General features: G+C 46.3%; 1 protein-coding gene and 1 non-coding gene across 3 annotated transcripts in view; both read left to right on the forward strand.

The window, feature by feature from the left end:
• Positions 1-18,246, forward strand: part of Dram1 (DNA damage regulated autophagy modulator 1) — a 35,036-nt gene that overhangs the window by 9,756 nt on the left and 7,034 nt on the right. For both annotated transcript variants that reach the window (XR_007228522.3, XM_048418386.3), the window contains exons 2-4: positions 2,979-3,046; positions 6,072-6,214; positions 11,628-11,805. Coding sequence is in view for 1 of the 2 variants with exons in the window: in XM_048418386.3 (XP_048274343.1) it covers positions 2,979-3,046; positions 6,072-6,214; positions 11,628-11,805 (389 nt within the window). In the remaining variant the exon portion in view is untranslated. The remainder of the gene's footprint in view (positions 1-2,978; positions 3,047-6,071; positions 6,215-11,627; positions 11,806-18,246) is intronic.
• LOC125390120 (U6 spliceosomal RNA) lies at positions 14,344-14,450 on the forward strand. The gene has a single exon (XR_007228655.2). It is a non-coding gene; the product is annotated as a U6 spliceosomal RNA (small nuclear RNA).

The following is an 18,246-nucleotide window of genomic DNA, read 5'->3' on the forward strand; positions in this document are numbered from 1 at the left end:
AGGTTGCTGGACATTAGGTACAGATCTCTCTGTAACTTGAACAAGTTGTAAAACCTCTCAAATACCCAATCTCCCTGAATAAAATGGAATTTATAGTAGACATTCCCCAGAAACGTTCAGCAAGGCTCCTGATAGTGCAAATGCAAGCAATACAGTAAATATAAAACCGTGTCAGATGCATAATTAATATTCAATAAGTGATTTAAATTAGGTCTTTTTTTTCAGGGTCTTGCTATGTAGCCCAAGCTGGCCTTGAATTCATAGTTTGCCTGAACTGCCCAAGTGTTAGGATTATAGGTGTGTGTCCACCAAGTCTTGGCTAGCCTTTTCAGGGTTGGAGGGTGAGAGTCACTCATTCAGTAAACATATATGTAAATAAATATGTTATTTACAGGGTGCTTTATATTCTGCTTGCAGGGATTTGTTTGTTTGTCCATTTATTCGTTTATTCATTCATTTATTTATGTGTTTTATTTTTTATTTATTCATTTTTTAATTAATTTATTATTTATTTATTTATTTTCCTATTTTTAACCGAAATCTTTTCTCACATGACTCATACACTCCGGCAGTGAGCCGCATCGTGCCTCTATGGTTAGAAACAGATAAACAAGAAGAAAGCAACATTCTGAAAACCTGAACTTCCAGATCCCATGTCAGATGCCCTACGGACTCTACCTCCAGGCTTATGACATGTGTCTTGGTCTGCCATCAGTAGACAAGTGCCCCATCTAGTTGTTTTCTCACGACCTTTCGAACGTTTTTTACCCCTCATAAAGCCACATACTTGTCTTGAATAGCGACCCGTTATGTTCGTTCCTTCCCTTCCAAAACACTCTCACGTCTACGCTAGCCCCTGTCCCTAGCACGCCTAAGGTGGCAAATGGGTGCCAAGCACTGTGAGGTGCCTCACTGGTTTTTGTTTCTTTTTTTACACCCTAAGGTGGAGACAGGAAGGCCTGATGTCCTTCTCAGACTTAATCATCTGCAGATGTGCTGCCCGAGGGCTCAGGCTGTCTTGGCCATTATTGTGTTCCTGGCTCTCGTCCCTTACCCCTGGTCCGCTCAACCTTTGGCTCAACAGGGCCGCCTGCACGTGGATAGTCCCCTCCAGCCCTCCTCGAGTGCAGGAAGCTAGGGAACTGGGGGATGTTCTGCCCTAATCAGGCTCTGACGCCAAGATGGAAACACCTGGGAGTCGGGTGTTCGTTCCCAGCCGCTCTTAGCCTCCTTGCACCCTTTAAGAGTTAAGTGTCGGACTTTACCTGCTTGCTGCTTGTAGAATTGTCGGCCTGCTTGGAAGTGTGTCTGTTCAACGTGATGGGTTTTCAGCATATACATTTCAGAGCTGGTTTTGGAAGAGGAAGCATCCTGAGCCCGTGCAAGCCGTTACATGTTGGGAGCACCTCCATCATCATTTTTAAGCTGGAAAGGGTGCTTGTGAGCAGCCTGACAGTTTTTAACCTGGCACCAATGAAAAGAAAATAGAACATGCCCAACGCTTCTTCTGATGGAACTGGGTGCCTGTGTGAGCTAGGCTTTTGACACTGAGCCATGCTCCCAGCTCCTGACAACCGCTTTCTGAGTCACCTACGTAACTGATAGACTGCACCCAAGACTTTCTTTTTTCCCCTCCCGAAACAGGGTTTCTCTGTATAACAGCCCTAGCTGGCCTGGAACTCACTCTATAGACCAGGCTGACCTCAAACTCACAGAGATCCAACTGTCTCTGCCTTTTGAGTGCTGGGATTAAAGGCGTGCACCAGCACCACCCAGCAAGACTTTCTTTTATTACTAGGAACCTCATTTTGTTAAGACAATTGTTCAAATGAGCATACTTTAATACTCTAACAGGCGTAGTCGACCCATGGCCTATGGGCTGCTTGTCGCTGAGGACAGCTGCGAATGAGGTTTCCTTCCTGTGGGCTTACATAGAGTGCTCAGCAGTGATCAATGATATGACTCGGTTCTTTGTCATTGTGCGTAAATCTAGTCATTATAACGCGGTGGATTTGTGTGCCTTTAATATCTCAGCCATGGAATTTTCAAGCATATTTTTCAGTTATTTTTATTTCCAAAACAGTCTCACTCAATTGAGCTTACGAGGTGGGGTGGTTTGAGAGACAGTCTTGCCATTTATTTTAAACACCTTCTAGCTTTTATCCGTGTGTCTTAGGGTTTCTATTGCTGTGAAGAGACACTAAGACCAGGGAAACTCTTATAAAGGAACACATTTAATTGTGTTGGCTCATTTACAGTTCAGAGATTCAGTCCATCATGGTGCTGGAGAGATAGCTGAGTGTCCTACATCTTGGCTTCCAGGCAACAGGAAGTGATCATCTCAATGGGCGCAGCTTGAGCATATATGAAACCTCAAAGCCCACTTCCCCAGTGATACACTTCCTCCAAAAAGACCACACCACTCCAACAAGCCCTACACCTAGTGCTACTCCCTTTGAGGGCCATGTATGTGTGAGTACATGTGAATGTGCAGGTGCAGTATGAGTGTGTGTGTGTGTGTGTGTGTGTGTGTGTGTGTGTGCGTGTGTGCATGCACATACTTCTGGAGGCCAAACTCACAAACTCAATTGCTCTCCCTCTCAAGACAAGATTGCTCACCGATTCATCCGGGCTGTCTTGGCAGCCAGCGAGTCCCTCAGAATTACAAATTGAGGTACCATACCCAGACGTATCACGTGGACGCTGGGGATTAAACTCAAGGCCTCACGCTCCTGCCACAAACACTTTATTGACAGATCCATCTCCCTAGCCCTAAATGCCATCTTTTTTGGTGGAAAACTAATTTTAGGTTTCTTTAGAGCTCAAACGAAAATACCTTAGAACAACTTCAAGTGATATCTTTGGAATTCAGTGAACACCTAGGAAGACCAATATAGAACAGACCAGTTATCTGTCCAGGGGTTCGAATTGAAGTTCCTTTAGAAATAATTCAGATATTTTATTTTGTTCCTTCTCAGTGACACGGGAACCACACCTCCAGAGAGCAGTGTCTTCGGGTTTATGATAAACTTCTCCGCATTTCTTGGTAAGTGCACGATTATTATAAATGAGAGATTTACAGTCTCATGTGAAATGAAATGTTATCTATAGTTTGTGTACTTTGCAAAAGAGCACAACCCGTGCAACTAGAATTCTGCACCACTTTGAGAGACTAAAGTATGTAAAACATTCAGAATGATTTTTAGCCTTATTATAGAACTATGCCTTATCTGGTAATCTGGCACAGAGTTTGTAAGAGGTGGTTTTAAACCCCAAACTTCTAAAATTTTATTTTATCTAAGATATATTATTATTTGTGTGTGTGCATGCATAAACATGCACATGTCGGGTTAATTTTCACGATTTGTGTGTGGACACAGACATGCATGTGCAGTATCCTTGGGGGTCAGAAGGAGGAAGTCAGATCCCTTAGAGTTAGAAGCATTTATGAGTCACTCGATGTGGGTGCTGGGATCTGAACTCCAGTCCTCGTGATAGAGCAACAAGATTGCTTAACTGCCAAGTCACCTCTCTGGCCTGAAAGGGATTTTCAGAAAATTTAGCTTTAAAAAATTTATTTGTATCCCAGCGTTTGGGAGGCAGAGGCAAGCAGATCTCTGAGTTCCAGGCCAGCCTAGTCTACAGAGTGAGTTCCAGGATAGCCAGGGCTGTCTCGACATGGAGAAACCCTGTCTCAATGCCTAGCCCCACCAAACAACAACAAAAAGCCGCCACCACCACCAACAAAAAAAGCCTCATTTATAACCAAGGCATGTGAGGAATCCAGGGTGTAAGGCCATGTCTTATTTTTGTTTGTTTTTTTGTTTTGTTTTGTTTTTTGTTTTTTGAGACAGGGTTTCGCTGTAGCTTTGGAGCCTGCCCTGGAACTAGCTCTTGTAGACCAGGCTGGCCTCGAACTCACAAAGATCCACCTGCCTCTGCCTCCCGAGTGCTGGGATTAAAGGCGTGCGCCACCACCACCCGGCTAAGGCCATGTCTTAAAATGTATTCTGAGGGCAGCTTACATGGAATCAGCTGGGGTTAGAAGCCTGTTCCTGAGCTACCTACAGATCCGCTCGGTCAAAGAACTGTAACAGGGCTCAGGGAATACGTGTTGTACCTAGGCACGTGGAGCCAGGGTGGAGAAGAGTGGTTGACCACTTGCCTGGCATGTAGGTAGACCTGGGTTTGATCCCTAAATCCAAACCAAAGCAATTCAGGGGACGTGATTGCCTTTCATAGACTGGGAACGGCTGACTTGTGAGGAGGAATAGAAAAAGATAAAAGCAGAGCAGTTTGTTTCTGTCTCAGGTGTGTGTGTGTGTGTGTGTGTGTGTGTGTGTGTGTGTGTGTATATTTTTTTGTCCATTCCTCAGAAGTCAGGTAGAAATAATGGTTGGGATGCAGTCTTATCATGTACACTGATTCCAGTTACTTTGCCATTGATATAAAACTCGATCTTCTGCCAGAGGATTGGAGGATAGAGGTGTCAGATGCCGGGAGTGGAGGGGGTGTGGGGGGTGTGGGGGTGGGTTGGGTTGGCTCTCCATCCGTTTATCCTCTGCCCTGTGGAACCCTCAGAGCCTATGACGTGACCCACATTCCCTCCTCTCTCCTCCGTAGAGCAGGCCAGGAGGACCTCCAGGAACCCTCCGGAAGGAGTGGGTGGGCCGCTTTAGAATTTGTGCAACTAGGCAGAAAGTTTCTCTTGCTCACCCATTTATGGGCTCTCCCAGTTGGGTTTGGAGGTGAGAAAGGGGGCAGAAAGAAAGAGAGAGCCTGTCAGTTCCAATGCCTTTTCATGCATCTTTGCCGAACCAGGTTCAGGCTTTCGACCCAATACACGCCATGAAGATATTCTCATTTTAAAAGTGGGTTAAGTGTCCAGGTTTAGCTTTTCCCCTACAAGATAAAGCCTTGCTGTGTGGTCGGGCCCACTTACACTTGCTGTGTAGGCCAGAGGTTGCGTAGAACTTGCAATTCTTCGTTAGGCTTTGAAAGGCTGGGACTCTCACCATGCGCCATCACCCCTTGCGAGTCTGCTTTTTTATTTACTTTGTTTTCAACGTTTTAAAATTTTGAGATAAAGTCTCTTCTAGGTTGCCCAATGTGGCCTTAACTGTGTAAATACACACAAAGTCCAGCTTCTCAGAGTGAGGGCCACACATTTTACACACTTCACAAACGGCCCAGAAGAAAACATTTCATATTGGCAGTAGACGGAAGACTGGCATGCGGAATGTGTCAAAGTCACTACAGCTTGAACCCAGGGGGAAAATATGAATGCAACATGGTCATGCAATTCTCAGAAGACACACAAAAAACCAAAAGGCAATTTTCAGGAGGCTGAAACTGTCACCGCCCACTAAAGAGGAAATACCAATTAAAGTTTCCCATCTTCATGCCTCAGATGACTGTTCATTTAAAAGGGTTACGCACACAGCGACACTCCCACCTAGGCAGACTCAGAGCGAGCGAGACCTGCTTCTCAGCATTTTAATCACGCACACACACACTTACTTTTTTAACCTTAGACTACTACTCTGAAGACATACCCCGAATTTACAAGTCAGGAATGTTAATGGAGTATGGTTTGTAGCTGGAAAACCCAGGGAACAAAGTAGAACTCCATCCATAAGAGAAGAGCAAAATAAAGACAGGATCTCACACGCCATATTGAAGCCTCCTGAAAATGACAGTGTAGATTTATTTTGCAGTAATTTGAAAGAAGCTTCACGGTCCATTGTTAAGTGAGAAAAGCAAGTCATAGAATAACGCACAGAGTGCAATGCCCTTTACATGAAAATAGCTAAGATAGTGTGGGGGTGTGGGCGTGGGTGTGCGCACACGCACACAGCACGTGGGTCAGAGAATGGAAGAACTAAATGTGTTGCAATCAGGACTTTTTTCTTTCTTTCCTGTTCTGGGAATCAAACCCAAGGCCTCATGTTACACTCCCGGCCGTAATTAAGAAATTTTGTGTAAAATAAAAAATGACTCACACATGTTCTTGTTTTTCATTAAAAATCATCAGGGATTAAAACTCACTAGACTGTACTTTTTTCCCTCAGGTGCGGCTACAATGTACATGAGATATAAAATAGTGGAGAAGCAAAACGAGACCTGCTACTTCGGCACTCCTGTCTTCAACTTGGTGTCCTTGGTTCTTGGATTTGTGGGGTGTTTTGGAATGGGCATTGTAGCTAATTTTCAGGTATGGTCTGAGTGTTTGGGGTGGTTGACCATGGAAGAGCCCACGCATGAGTAGAGAAGCAGGGATTCAAAAACCAGCCTGTGCTGGGAGAGCCGGGAGAGCCAGGAACGCTGGGAGAGCTGGGAGATGGCCAAAGAGCTAGGATTGGGTTGAGTTTTAGCATGATCGTCAGTCTTTCTTGGGAACTGGGGGAGAAGGGTTTATATATGCAAGCCAATGAGAGCGTGTACCTCCAGTAGTGATACAGGCTCGGCACTGCTTCTTGTTTGTTCAGTTTGTTTGTTTGGTTTTGGTTTTTGAGACGGTATCTCTGTGTAACACCCCTGGCTGTCCTGGAATTCATTTCGCAGACCAGGCTGCCCTCGAACTCACAGAGATCCGCCTGCCTCTGCCTCTCAAGTACTGAGTTTAAAGGTATGCACCCACCCCAGCCTCATAAAAAAAAAAAGGACTCTTCTTTACCCTCTTCTATATGGCTAAACTTGGTCTGGAACTTTTGGCAGGCCTCATTTTCATCATGTGTACACACGTGCATGTGAGCACACACGCGTGCTCACACACACGCACACACATGCACACTCACACACACAGATTTAACCTTAAAACTACTAATGCTGAGTTCTTCTGCCCCAGTCTTCTGAGTGCAGGGATTGCAGGCATGAAGTACCACGCCTGGCTCTCCAGTTCATATTCATGTAGTGTGAAGCAAGTGGTACTTTAGCTTTGTAAACAACTGAGCCAATGCTTATGTCTCTGCTGTGGGATATGATCCATCGTTTACTCAAAGAGAAGCTCCTAACCTCTCTCTTTTGTTGAAGATTTGGTTTATGGAGGTGAAATCATTTGCTCAGGTTTATTCAGTGAATTTAGTTTGCAGAACCAGAATACGGCCTCTATCCCAGGACCCACACTTTTTCTTTAATTTGTAGATTCCTGCTCATCCCACAGTCTTTTCCAAGAGAGCATTTGATTTGTCTATGGAAAAGCTATTTAATAGCTTAGAAAAATCTGTAAGCTTCCTGTTCATACTTCTGACAGTCCCCACCTCTTAAGACGGTTACAAGGATTGGACCAGAGAGAATCAGTGTACAGTAGTCAGCCGTCTGGACTCGGTGGCTGTCGTAGTCACAGCCACTGTGATGATGGTCTTGCCCTCTGTTGTCTCCACGGGAGAGCAGGATGGGTTTCTACAGGAGGCCTTAGATTCTGCCCAGGGGAATCTCTAACCTTCTCCCCACCAGCAATGACCTTGTATGATGCTTGTTTTTACAAAAAGCAGCAGGTTTCCCTCTAGTGGGCTGCTCCAGGATGTGCCGTACACAGGAATAAGCACAAAACTTCCTACATCACCTGCTGTCCATCCATGCTCTAGTGTCTACTCCTGCATGGAGCTGGAGCGTGGTTGGAGTGGCCTCAGCCTGACCTGCATCTCATGAGCCCCACAGACTCACTGTCTCTGCACCCATCAAGCGAGGCGCCCTCTGTTAGCATTGGGGGTGGGGAGCTCATGATAAAGCACTGCAGGAAACTCAGGACTGTTTGCCAACAGTTAGGGTGAAAGGTCACCTTTCTTATACAGGACTACATATTCAGGATGTCCCACAGGGCGGGGATGGGTAAGCGTTCTTCGAACCAATCCTTGGTTGGTGAAAGGGGACTGCACAGTTTACAGCAGGCTAACAGGCAGAGGGGACCTTAGAGTGATGAGCATTATCAGTGAGTATATATGAACAGCTCAGCGGGAGGAAGGTGTGCTTTGATAATATGATAGAATATGCTTTGATATACTATGCTATAATAATACCACGTCCTCCTCTGAATAGCATTATAGGGTGTAAAATCACAAAGGACAGACTTTGTGAAGAAAATATTATGGATAGATAATGGATTTTCTCCTAAACTCGCTTTAAAGCTTCCGTGAATTAAGTCCTTACAAAAATCCTAGACGTGGGAGCTTGACGACTTCCGTGGGCGTCCACTGTTTGCTCTGTCAGTGCACACCTAAGCCTTTCCACACAGCGTCCTTGTTTGAGGGTCTGTGGCGCATTTTTAGCTTGCTACAAGCCGTGGACCTGGAGAAGAATTCGAACTATGAGACCAAGGGAGAGTGGAGGAGGCTCCGGAGTTTGATCATTTAAATCTTCCTGAGATGGCCACAGCTTTGCTTCCCTCACCAGGTGGGCAGGTTACCTGCCTTGTGCTTGCCTCATTTATTTCTACCAGGGCTTCATTTTCTGCACAGAATTCCGTCCTGTGAGGTGATAACATGAGACAGCATGTTAAGTGAAATGAGCCAGGGGCTGGGAGATTGCTCTGTCTACTGATAAAGTGCACAGAGCCCACGTAACTCAGGTGACACCAGCACTGGGGACACAGAGACAGGCAGATCCCTGGTCAGTTGGCTTAACACAATTAGTGAATTACAGGTCAGTGAGGGACCCTGTTCAAACAAGGTGGGGGCTTCTGAGCAACGACGCCCGAGGTTGACCTCTGCTTTTCGCGTGGACGCATGAACACACACATACACACACACACACACACACACACACACACACACACTCACATACATGAGCAACACCCCACACAAAATGAAATAAGCCAGATGCAAAAAAGACAACTATCACACAATCTTCCTCATAGGTGGACTCTAAAGAAGCTGAAGCAAGGGAGCACTTACTTTTTATTTTTATAAATAAATTTTATTTTACTGTTTATTTTATGGACTAGAAGGGTGGCTGAAGCCCAACAGTGGTGGCACAAGTCTTTAATCCCAGCACTTGGGAGGCAGAGGCAGGCGGATCTGAGTTCGAGGCCAGCCTGGGCTACAGAGTGAGTTTCAGGACAACCAGGGCTACACAGAGAAACCCTGTCTCAAAAAACCAAAAACCAAACCAAACCAAAACAAAAAGAGTGGCTGATTCCAGAACAAAGAGAAAATCCAATGCTTGTGTAGTCACAGCCAAGTGGTTAAAGTGAAGAACTGGAAAAACAGCCAATTAAGAGCTGTAAATCAGGGCATTGAGATGGCTCATCAGATGTCAGCCTTTGCCTTGCTGTGAGGCCTGAACTCAGCCCCCAAAATCCACCATAGAGGGAGAAAACTGACTTTCAAAGTTGTCTGGATCACGCACCATGGCCCACATGAACACACACACCATAAGCCTCGTGTGGTGGCACACACCTGTAATTCTAGCACTCAAAAGGCTGAGGGAGGAGGATCATGGGTTGGAAGCCAGCCTCAGCTACAAACAAGAACCTGTCTCAATCAGCAAACAAACGAAAACAAGCCAGACATGGCAGCACACGCTCACTCCAGAGACAGAGCTTATCTTGCCCAGTTTACATTATAAACATACACAAAACTTTCATAAAAATCATGGATAAATACAATTATTATTTATACCTTAAAACTAATCTTTTTTTTTTTAAACTGAGGTGTTCATTATGGCAAAAAGAAAATACCCAAAGTTTAACCCCTCAGTATTCTGGTGTTTTCTGTGCTTCATGGTCTTGAAACTTGCAAAAGCTTCTGAGTCCGAGGCATGCCAGTTTTCCACCTTATCTGCCCAAAATCCATATCTGACCTACGAACCATCCCTTTCTAAAGACAGGAGCCTGGGGGTATGGTTCAGTTGACAGAAAGCTTGCTTAGCATGCACGAGGGCCTGGATTTAATCCCCAACACCCTTTAATTCTGGGGATGGTGCAAGTCTACCTATTGTATTTAGGAGGTAGAGGCAAGGGGATTCAAGGTCCTCAGCTACATAAGGAGTCTGAGGCCAGCCTGGAATACATGAAGTTCTGTGTGTGAGAGAGAGAAAGAGAGAGAGAGAGAGAGAGAGAGAGAGAGAGAGAGAGAGAGAGGAGAGAGAAGTGATTTTTGAGATGAAATCTCACTATGTAAGCCAGACTGGCCATGAACACTTGATCCCCCTTCCTCGGCTTCCTGAGTGATAATGGGTGTGTACCCCCACACCTCAGTTAAGACCCCTTTAGTGACAGAGTACATATACCATTGTGAAGAAGACCCATCAGAGATGCAACACCTGCCGAGTCTGGAGCCTTTCGATATGATCATGGCAGGACAAGCACGAAGCTTGCAGATTTAGCTCCAGAAGGACGTGTCAAGATGGCCAGGACAGAGGAAGGAAATGTTCTCACAGCCAGAGGAGAAAATGGGTTCAAATTCAGGATGTCTATGAATGCGGAAAGTACCCGAATTCCGACCACTCCTGAAAGTGACTCATTAGCACAAGGGGCCTTGGTTTCTATTTTGCCCTCACGCAAACTTGCTTCCCACTCAAGCCGTGAAAGGGATTTGTTTCTCTCAATTCTTTAAGGACATCTTTTAAAACTATGGTAAAATATACATAATATAGAATTTTCATCTTAAGTACTTTTCTCTGTATTATTCATTGGCTATTTTTCTGAATTCTGTACGTACACCCACATTTAAAGGGGCATACATATTTTAAAACATAGACTGTCCCTTACTTTATATACAGAATTATATCTGTATGCCCATGTTAGATATCCTAGTTATAGAAAATAACACAGCACATTGTAGAATACGAATGCAATTGTACTGGTACTCACAGTAACTCACCTGCCTCAGTTTCCTAAGTATTGAAATTACAGGCTTGAGCTGCCTCACCTGGCTTCTAAATGCAAAAGTGCACTTTTTTTTTTCCTAAACAGGGTTTCTCTGTAGCCATGGCTGTCCTGGAACTCACACTGTAGACCAGGCTGGCCCTGAACTCCCAGAGATCTGCCTGCCTCTGCCTCCCGGGTGCTGGGATTAAAGCCGTGCGCCACTACTGCCCTGCTCCAAATGCAGTGTTTTATAGGAGATACTCTCCTGTAGTCGTCACTGTGAGCATACAAAGCAGAACTGATGGCAGACCAAGATGGAGGCTCTCATTATCTTAAGGTCATAGTCTTATGGTGGAGTTATGACTTAATTTAGAAGACCAGGCTCTAAGGCCCATCCCAGCTCTCCTCCAGGGTGGATGCTCTTTTTCCTTTCTCATTTGTACGGGAGTAATGGTGGTGGGAGTGGGTTCATCAGCAGTGGGAGGCTTTTCTCTGCCGTAGTTCTCACCTGGGGGACGCGACCCCTTTGGGGCGGTCAAATGACCCTTTCACGGGGGTTGCCTGTCAGATATCCTGCACACCAGATATTTACATTACAGTTCATAACAGCAGCAAAACTACAGTTATGAAATGGCAGCGAAAAGGATTTTATGGTTGGGGAGGGGGGCACCACAACGCGAGGAATGGTGTTAAAGGGTCTCAGCATTAGGAAGGTTGAGAATCGCTGGCTTGGAGCCTCCCGGAGCGCGTGAATGAGCTGCTGGTGGCCTCTGGTTAGCACCTCCCCCACGGAGTAAGAACCCACTCACGATCTCTGCAGGAGTTAGCTATGCCCGTGGTCCACGACGCCGGCGCCCTCCTGGCTTTCGTCTGCGGTGTGGTTTACACATTCCTGCAATCGGTCATCTCCTACAAATCGTGTCCCCAGTGGAACAGTCACACCACGTGCCATGTCCGCATGGTCATCTCTGCCATTTCCTGTATAGCTGTCATCCCCAGTATCCTTTCCACGTGTCAACTGGAAAAATGCGGTCTGTTCTAGAGGGGCTGCTCTAAGCGGGGGTGGGGGGGGTGGGGGTGGGGGTGTGTCATGCAGTAGGGAGAGAGACTCACTGAGTACGCGGATGTAATGGTCTGTCCTGCCTCTTTAAGAGATAAGTCACGCCCACTCCCTCCCCAGCCTGCCAAGACCAGCTAAGTAGGAGTCTAGAGCCAGGAAGCAACTTGGGGTCACTGGGTAGGAGAGAACCAAGGAGACCTGAGGTAGCTAAACTTCCTCGGTGGGATTCTTGTACAAGACACAATCAGGGCAATCAAATATCCTGGGGGATGCATGGGACGGAGGGAGTCGACTCTAACCAGAGAGATTGTATCAGTTGGGTGGAGATGGGTTACTAGACTCCATCCACCGTCTCTGAGACTTCAGGCCATGGTTGCTTGGACCCATGAGCTCTTGCAGAACACTGTGACAATTGGGGCATGTGGGCACAGAATTTCTTCACTTCCTTATGAACAGGAAAGAGAAAGCAGGGGAAGAAGGGGGAGAAGGGGAGGAAGAGAGGCAGGGATGGGAGGAGGGGGTGGGGGAAGGGGTCTGGGACATGCCTCCCCAAGCCCTGGTCCAAGGACTGACTTCAGTGATCTGCTTCTTCCAGATAGGTCCTACCTCTTAAAATTTCTAGAATCTCTACCTGATTGTGCCACCTGCTGGGACCAAGTCCCCCACAGATGCTTGAACCTTTGGGGGCTGGGATGGAGACACTTTCTATCTGTCTTAGTTACTTTGTTTCTGTTGCTGTGAAAGACACCATGACCAAGGCAACTTATTGAGCAGAGAGTTTATTTGGTGCTTACTGTTGCAGAGGGTTGAAGTCCATGACATCATGGGGCAGGGGGGGAGGGGACCATGATGGCAGGCAGGCGGTCAGGCCCATATGGTACCAGAGCGGTAGCTAAGGACTTACATCTTGATCTACACTCATGAGGCAAAGGGAAGTAACTGAGAATGGCAAAGACCTTTGGAACTTCAGAGCCCACCCCTAGTGACGCATTTTCAACAAGACCACGCCTCTGAATTCTTCCCAAACAGTTCCACCAACTGAGACCCAAACATTAGCGTATATGAGCCTTTGGGGGGCCATTCTGATTCAGCCCACCACACTAACCTTAATCAGGGGTGGTTAAATTGAGTTTATATTCTAAATTTATGTCCCACTTAAGTTGTTCCTTATTTTGACGGGCACATATGGGTCCAGGAGAAGGTTTAGGATCCAGACTGCAGTTCAGCTAAAGCAAAGCATCTTTGCCCCAGCAAGTCTGATGTTCCCTCTACGCTGTTGTTTCTAAAGCACTAAGGAGTTTTCCCTTGTCAAGTGTCCATCCTCTTCAGAGGAAATAGGAGAAAAGTGTACAGTGCTACGGAAGAATTAGATCCAAACAGGCTTTGGGGGGAAGGAGTGAATGGGAATAGAAAAAAAGCAAGGTACTCTCGAGCCTGTTGGCATTTCCTTCCCACCAGTCGGTTTCACAAGCCACATGAAAATACTTAATTTTTTGAAGTGCTTGGTTAAAGACATCAAATATTGGCATTGCATTTAAAGAAGTAGCTTTGCGACATCCCCACAGTCCAGACGCGTTGCCCGCTGGGGATGCGGCAGTTTGACCAGCTCAGCTGTACTCAGGGAGTTTCCTCTTAAATAAACTCTTATCACTCGTGACTAAGTCAACCAAGAGACACTTAACCTTTCTGTAGTTGCCGCTCTTGTTTTCAATATGAAATTCACTTCTTTTTCTATTTAAGCAATGAGAAAAAAAGGAGATGAGTATTTAATCATGCTTATATATTCTGATCTACAGGAAATGAAAGCTGGGCATGGTGGTACGTGCTTATAGGTCTGGCTCTTGACAGGCCTAGGCAGGAGGATCAGCCTGGGTTCATGGGACTGGTGTCCTAAGAAAGCCCCCTTCCCTCCTGGTCTAGACTCCATGTGAGGGCTTTTGACCTTGCCTTACTATATTTTGTTTTGTTGGTTTGCTGGTTTGTCTCCTGGAGGCCTGCTCTCTTCTGAGGGGAAGTGGAAGGGGAATAGATCTAGGGGAGAGGAGAGGGGAAGAGGGGAAGGTGGGAGAACTGTGTAGGGATGGATTGTATCAACGAATAATCTATTTTTCACAAAGAAAATGGAATCTCTCTCTCTCTTTCTCTCCTGTGTGTGTTTTATTTGTTTATTTGCTTGCTTGAGACAGGGTCTCCTTATGTAACTCCCTCTGCTTAGTCTGTTTCAGCCTGCCAAGTGCTGGGATTACAGGTGTGTATGATCACACCCGATTCCCTTGCTTTCTTTAATGAAGTATTTAAACCAAGAAAATAAAAGCTATACCATATTCCAAAGGTGGAAAGTTCTCCATCTTTTGATCTTGTGTCAGATTGCAGAAAAGAAAAGGGAGGGTTTCTTTTTTGTAAGCGATGTAGGCCAGGTCGTGGTGTGTAGTGGCCAAGCTCTGGGACACATCTTGTCCTTTAAAGGCTCAGCTTCGTGCTGGCTTCGGCAGCACACACAGTAAGACTGGGTTGACACAGAGAAGATTAGCATGGCCCCTGCCCTAGGATGACACGCAAATTCGCGAAGTGTTCTATATTTTTCAGCAACCTTACTGCTACATTACAAACCCGTCAACTGACCAAAAAAGCGAGCTGTGGGACCCTAAACTCTGAGCTCCCCGTTTCTCTCCTAAAATAGATATTAACACCAGATAGCCCAAGTATGCAATTTTGCTTTTGTTTTCTGTAATGTTTTGAGACAGAAGCTTACTCTGTAGCTCAGGCTGGTCATGAGCTTGCAGCAACCCTTTGCATCTCAGCCTCCCGAGTGCTGGGATTGAAGGCACACGCTGGGATTAAAAGCATGCGCCACCTAGCTGGGTTCCTTCTCCTAGTCTTGGGGAAATAATTATGGAATTTTCAGTCAAGGAGGAGCTAAGCCCCGACAGACACTGAGCCGTGTACTAGCACACTGCAGCCTTCACTCCTAAGACAGCACCTTCAGCTTCTCCTGTTTACAGTTTGAAGATGTTCGGACTTTCAGAAGAGATTTCCATAAATCTTTAGCTTGTGTTGACTGTAAAATGTGTAAGTAAGGGATGTTTGTAGCATTGTAAACAGGTTTTTTGTTTGTTTGTTTACAACTTCTAGAGGCAAATTTTCCTCAGCTGGTCCTGGAATTCGCTCTGTAGACCAGGCTGGCCTCAAACTCATGGCAATCCACCTGTTTCTGCCTCCCAGGTGCTGGGACTAAAGTCATGTGCCAGCCTCCATGCCCAGCTAGGAGGCCTTTCATTTCATTCCAGGCTTCTAAATTTCTCCTGCTTATTGGCTTATCTTGCCCCGATTTGTAAAGCTTCCAAAAACTTCACAGAAGTCAGTCATGATGGTAATAGCCCAAACCTGACTCAGAAAAAGAAAGAACAAAAGAAAGAAAGAAAAGAGAGAGGGAAAGGAAGAAAAGAAGAAAGAGAAAGAAAAGGGCCTGGTGGTGGTGGCACGTGCCTTTAATTCCAGCACTTGAGAGACAGAGGCAGGTGGATCTCCATGAATTCAAGACCAACCTGTTTGACAGAGTGAGTTCCAGGATAGCCAGAATTACATAATAAGACCCTGTCTCAAAAATAAATAAATTAGTTAATTAATAAGAAAGACAGGCAGACAGAAAGAAAGAAGAAAGAAGAAGAAAGAAAAAAAGAGAAATAAAAAGAAAGAAAGGGGGAGTGGAAAAGAAAGGAAGAGAGCAAAGCTTCACCCGGTTCTTGAGACATGTGATCATTGTAACCCCCCCCACCCCACCCCGACCCTCTTACCCCCGCCCTGGGCACCGTGGTTTCCTGTTCTCTGTTTTTGCCTCTGCTCCTCCCAGGGGCTGTTCTAGAACTGGACTATTGGTCCATCACAGTAACTGCCTGACTTTTTGCATAGTTGAAATGTGGCTAGCCCAAATGGAGGTCTTTCATAAATGTAAAATACACACTCATTTCAAAGACTTGGTAAGAAGAAGAAGTGTAGTTTAGATGACAACATTAGTTCCCTTTCCTTCTCCTTTTGCTGTTTTGGTGGTTGGTTGTTGTTGTTGTTTTTGGTGGGGGGATTGTGAGTGTACTTAAACTCATTATGTAGCTCAGACTGGCTTCAAACTTTTCATTTCTCTTGTCTTAGCCTCCCAAGTGTTGGGGTTACTGACAGGAGGTACTACACCCAACTTAATTCTGATAATTCTGAATTATTACACATTAAAATTATACCATCACCAATATTTGATTTATATTATTATTTAAATTATATGTGCATGTGTACAGGTGCCCACAGAGATCAGAAAGGGCATCAAATGCCCTGGAGCTGAGGTTTATAGTCAGCTGCCCAGCTGTGTGTGCTGGGAACCAAACCCACGTCCTCTGCAAGAACAGCGCACCCTTGACAGTGAGCCATGACTTCTCTTCCATCACCATTAGTATTTAATAAGATATATGCTACTTACTAGTATAAAAAATAACAGTAAGCCAGGCAGTGGTGGCGCACACCTTTAATCCCAGCACTTGGGAGACAGAGGCAGGTGGATCTCAGTGAATTCCAGGCCAGCCTGGTCTACAGAGCGAGTTCCAGGACAGCAAGGACTGTTTCACAGACAAACTCTGTCTCGAAAAACAAAACAAACCCAACACTAAATAATATATTATGATGATGATGATGATGATGATGATGATAGCATTATATTAGTAAATTGGATAAAATAAGATACACTATTAAGATTGATTGCCTTTATTTATTTATTTATTTATTTTGGTTTTTTGAGACAGGGTTTTTCTGTAGCTTTGGAGCCTGTCCTGGAACTAGCTCTTGTAGACCAGGCTGGTCTCGAACTCACAGATCCGTCTGCCTCCCAAGTGCTGGGATTAAAGGCGTGCACCACCACCACCCAGCTCATTTATTTATTTTATTATTATTTATTGTTATTATGATTTTTTAGAGACAAGTTTCTCTGTGTAACAGTCCTGACTATCCTGGAACTCACTTTGTAGACCGGGTGGGCCTGTAACTCAGAGATCCGCCTGCCTCTGTCTCCGGAGTGCTGGGATTAAAGGCGTGCGCCACCACTGCCCAGCTCTTTTTGGTTTTTAAAAACATGACTACTAGCAACTAGGACATTCTAGCTCTGTGAGGGCATGGCTACCATAGAGAGGCCTTCAAAGAAATAACGCAGATGAAGCCGAGCTCTGTGATGAATTCCCCACAGTGCCCCAAATGCCAGTGCGTACTGAATTAATGGTTTGTTTGCTCGTGTTTTTCTTCTGAGTCATTGTCATTCCCTTGTCTCTAGCACTCCGAGTTCTCTGGGCTTTGTCGAACGGGAATTTAATATCTCGGAGTGTTGAGACTAAGTCTATTTAACTGAATTCCTCAGCTACCCTGAGACAGACAGCGTGGTCCCATCCACCCCCAGGCCAACAGCGTGATCCCATCTGCCACCAGACAGACAGCATGGTCTCATCTACCCCCAAACAGCATGGTCCCATCTACCCCCAGACAGCGTGGTCCCATCTACCCCCAGACAGCGTGGTCCCATCTACCCCCAGACAGACAGCGTGGTCCCATCTACCCCCAGACAGCGTGGTCCCATCTACCCCCAGACAGTGTGGTCCCATCTACCCCCAGACAGACAGCATGGTCTCATCTACCCACAAACAGCGTGGTCCCATCTACCCCAGACAGTGTGGTCCCATCTACCCCAGACAGACAGTGTGGTCCCATCTACCCCCAGACAGACAGCGTGGTCCCATCTACCCCAGACAGAGAGCGTAGTCCCATCTACCCCCAGACAGCGTGGTCCCATCTACCCCAGACAGCGTGGTCCCATCTACCCCCAGACAGCGTGGTCCCATCTACCCCAGACAGTGTGGTCCCATCTACCCCAGACAGACAGTGTGGTCCCATCTACCCCCAGACAGACAGCGTGGTCCCATCTACCCCAGACAGACAGCGTAGTCCCATCTACCCCAGACAGAGAGCGTAGTCCCATCTACCCCCAGACAGCGTGGTCCCATCTACCCCAGACAGCGTGGTCCCATCTACCCCCAGACAGCGTGGTCCCATCTACCCCCAGACAGCGTGGTCCCATCTACCGGCAGACAGACAGCGTGGTCCCATCTACCCCCAGACAGCGTGGTCCCATCTACCGGCAGACAGACAGCGTGGTCCCATCTACTGGCAGACAGACAGCGTGGTCCCATCTACCCCAGACAGCGTGGTCCCATCTACCCCCAGACAGCGTGGTTCCATCTACCCCAGACAGCATGGTCTCATCTACCCCCAAACAGCGTGGTCCCATCTACCCCCAGACAGTGTGGTCCCATCTACCCCCCGACAGACAGCGTGGTATCTGGTGCAAGGAAGA

Source organism: Myodes glareolus, chromosome 26, assembly GCF_982192425.1.
Source record: "Myodes glareolus chromosome 26, mMyoGla1.1, whole genome shotgun sequence".
Lineage (NCBI taxonomy): Eukaryota > Metazoa > Chordata > Mammalia > Rodentia > Cricetidae > Myodes > Myodes glareolus.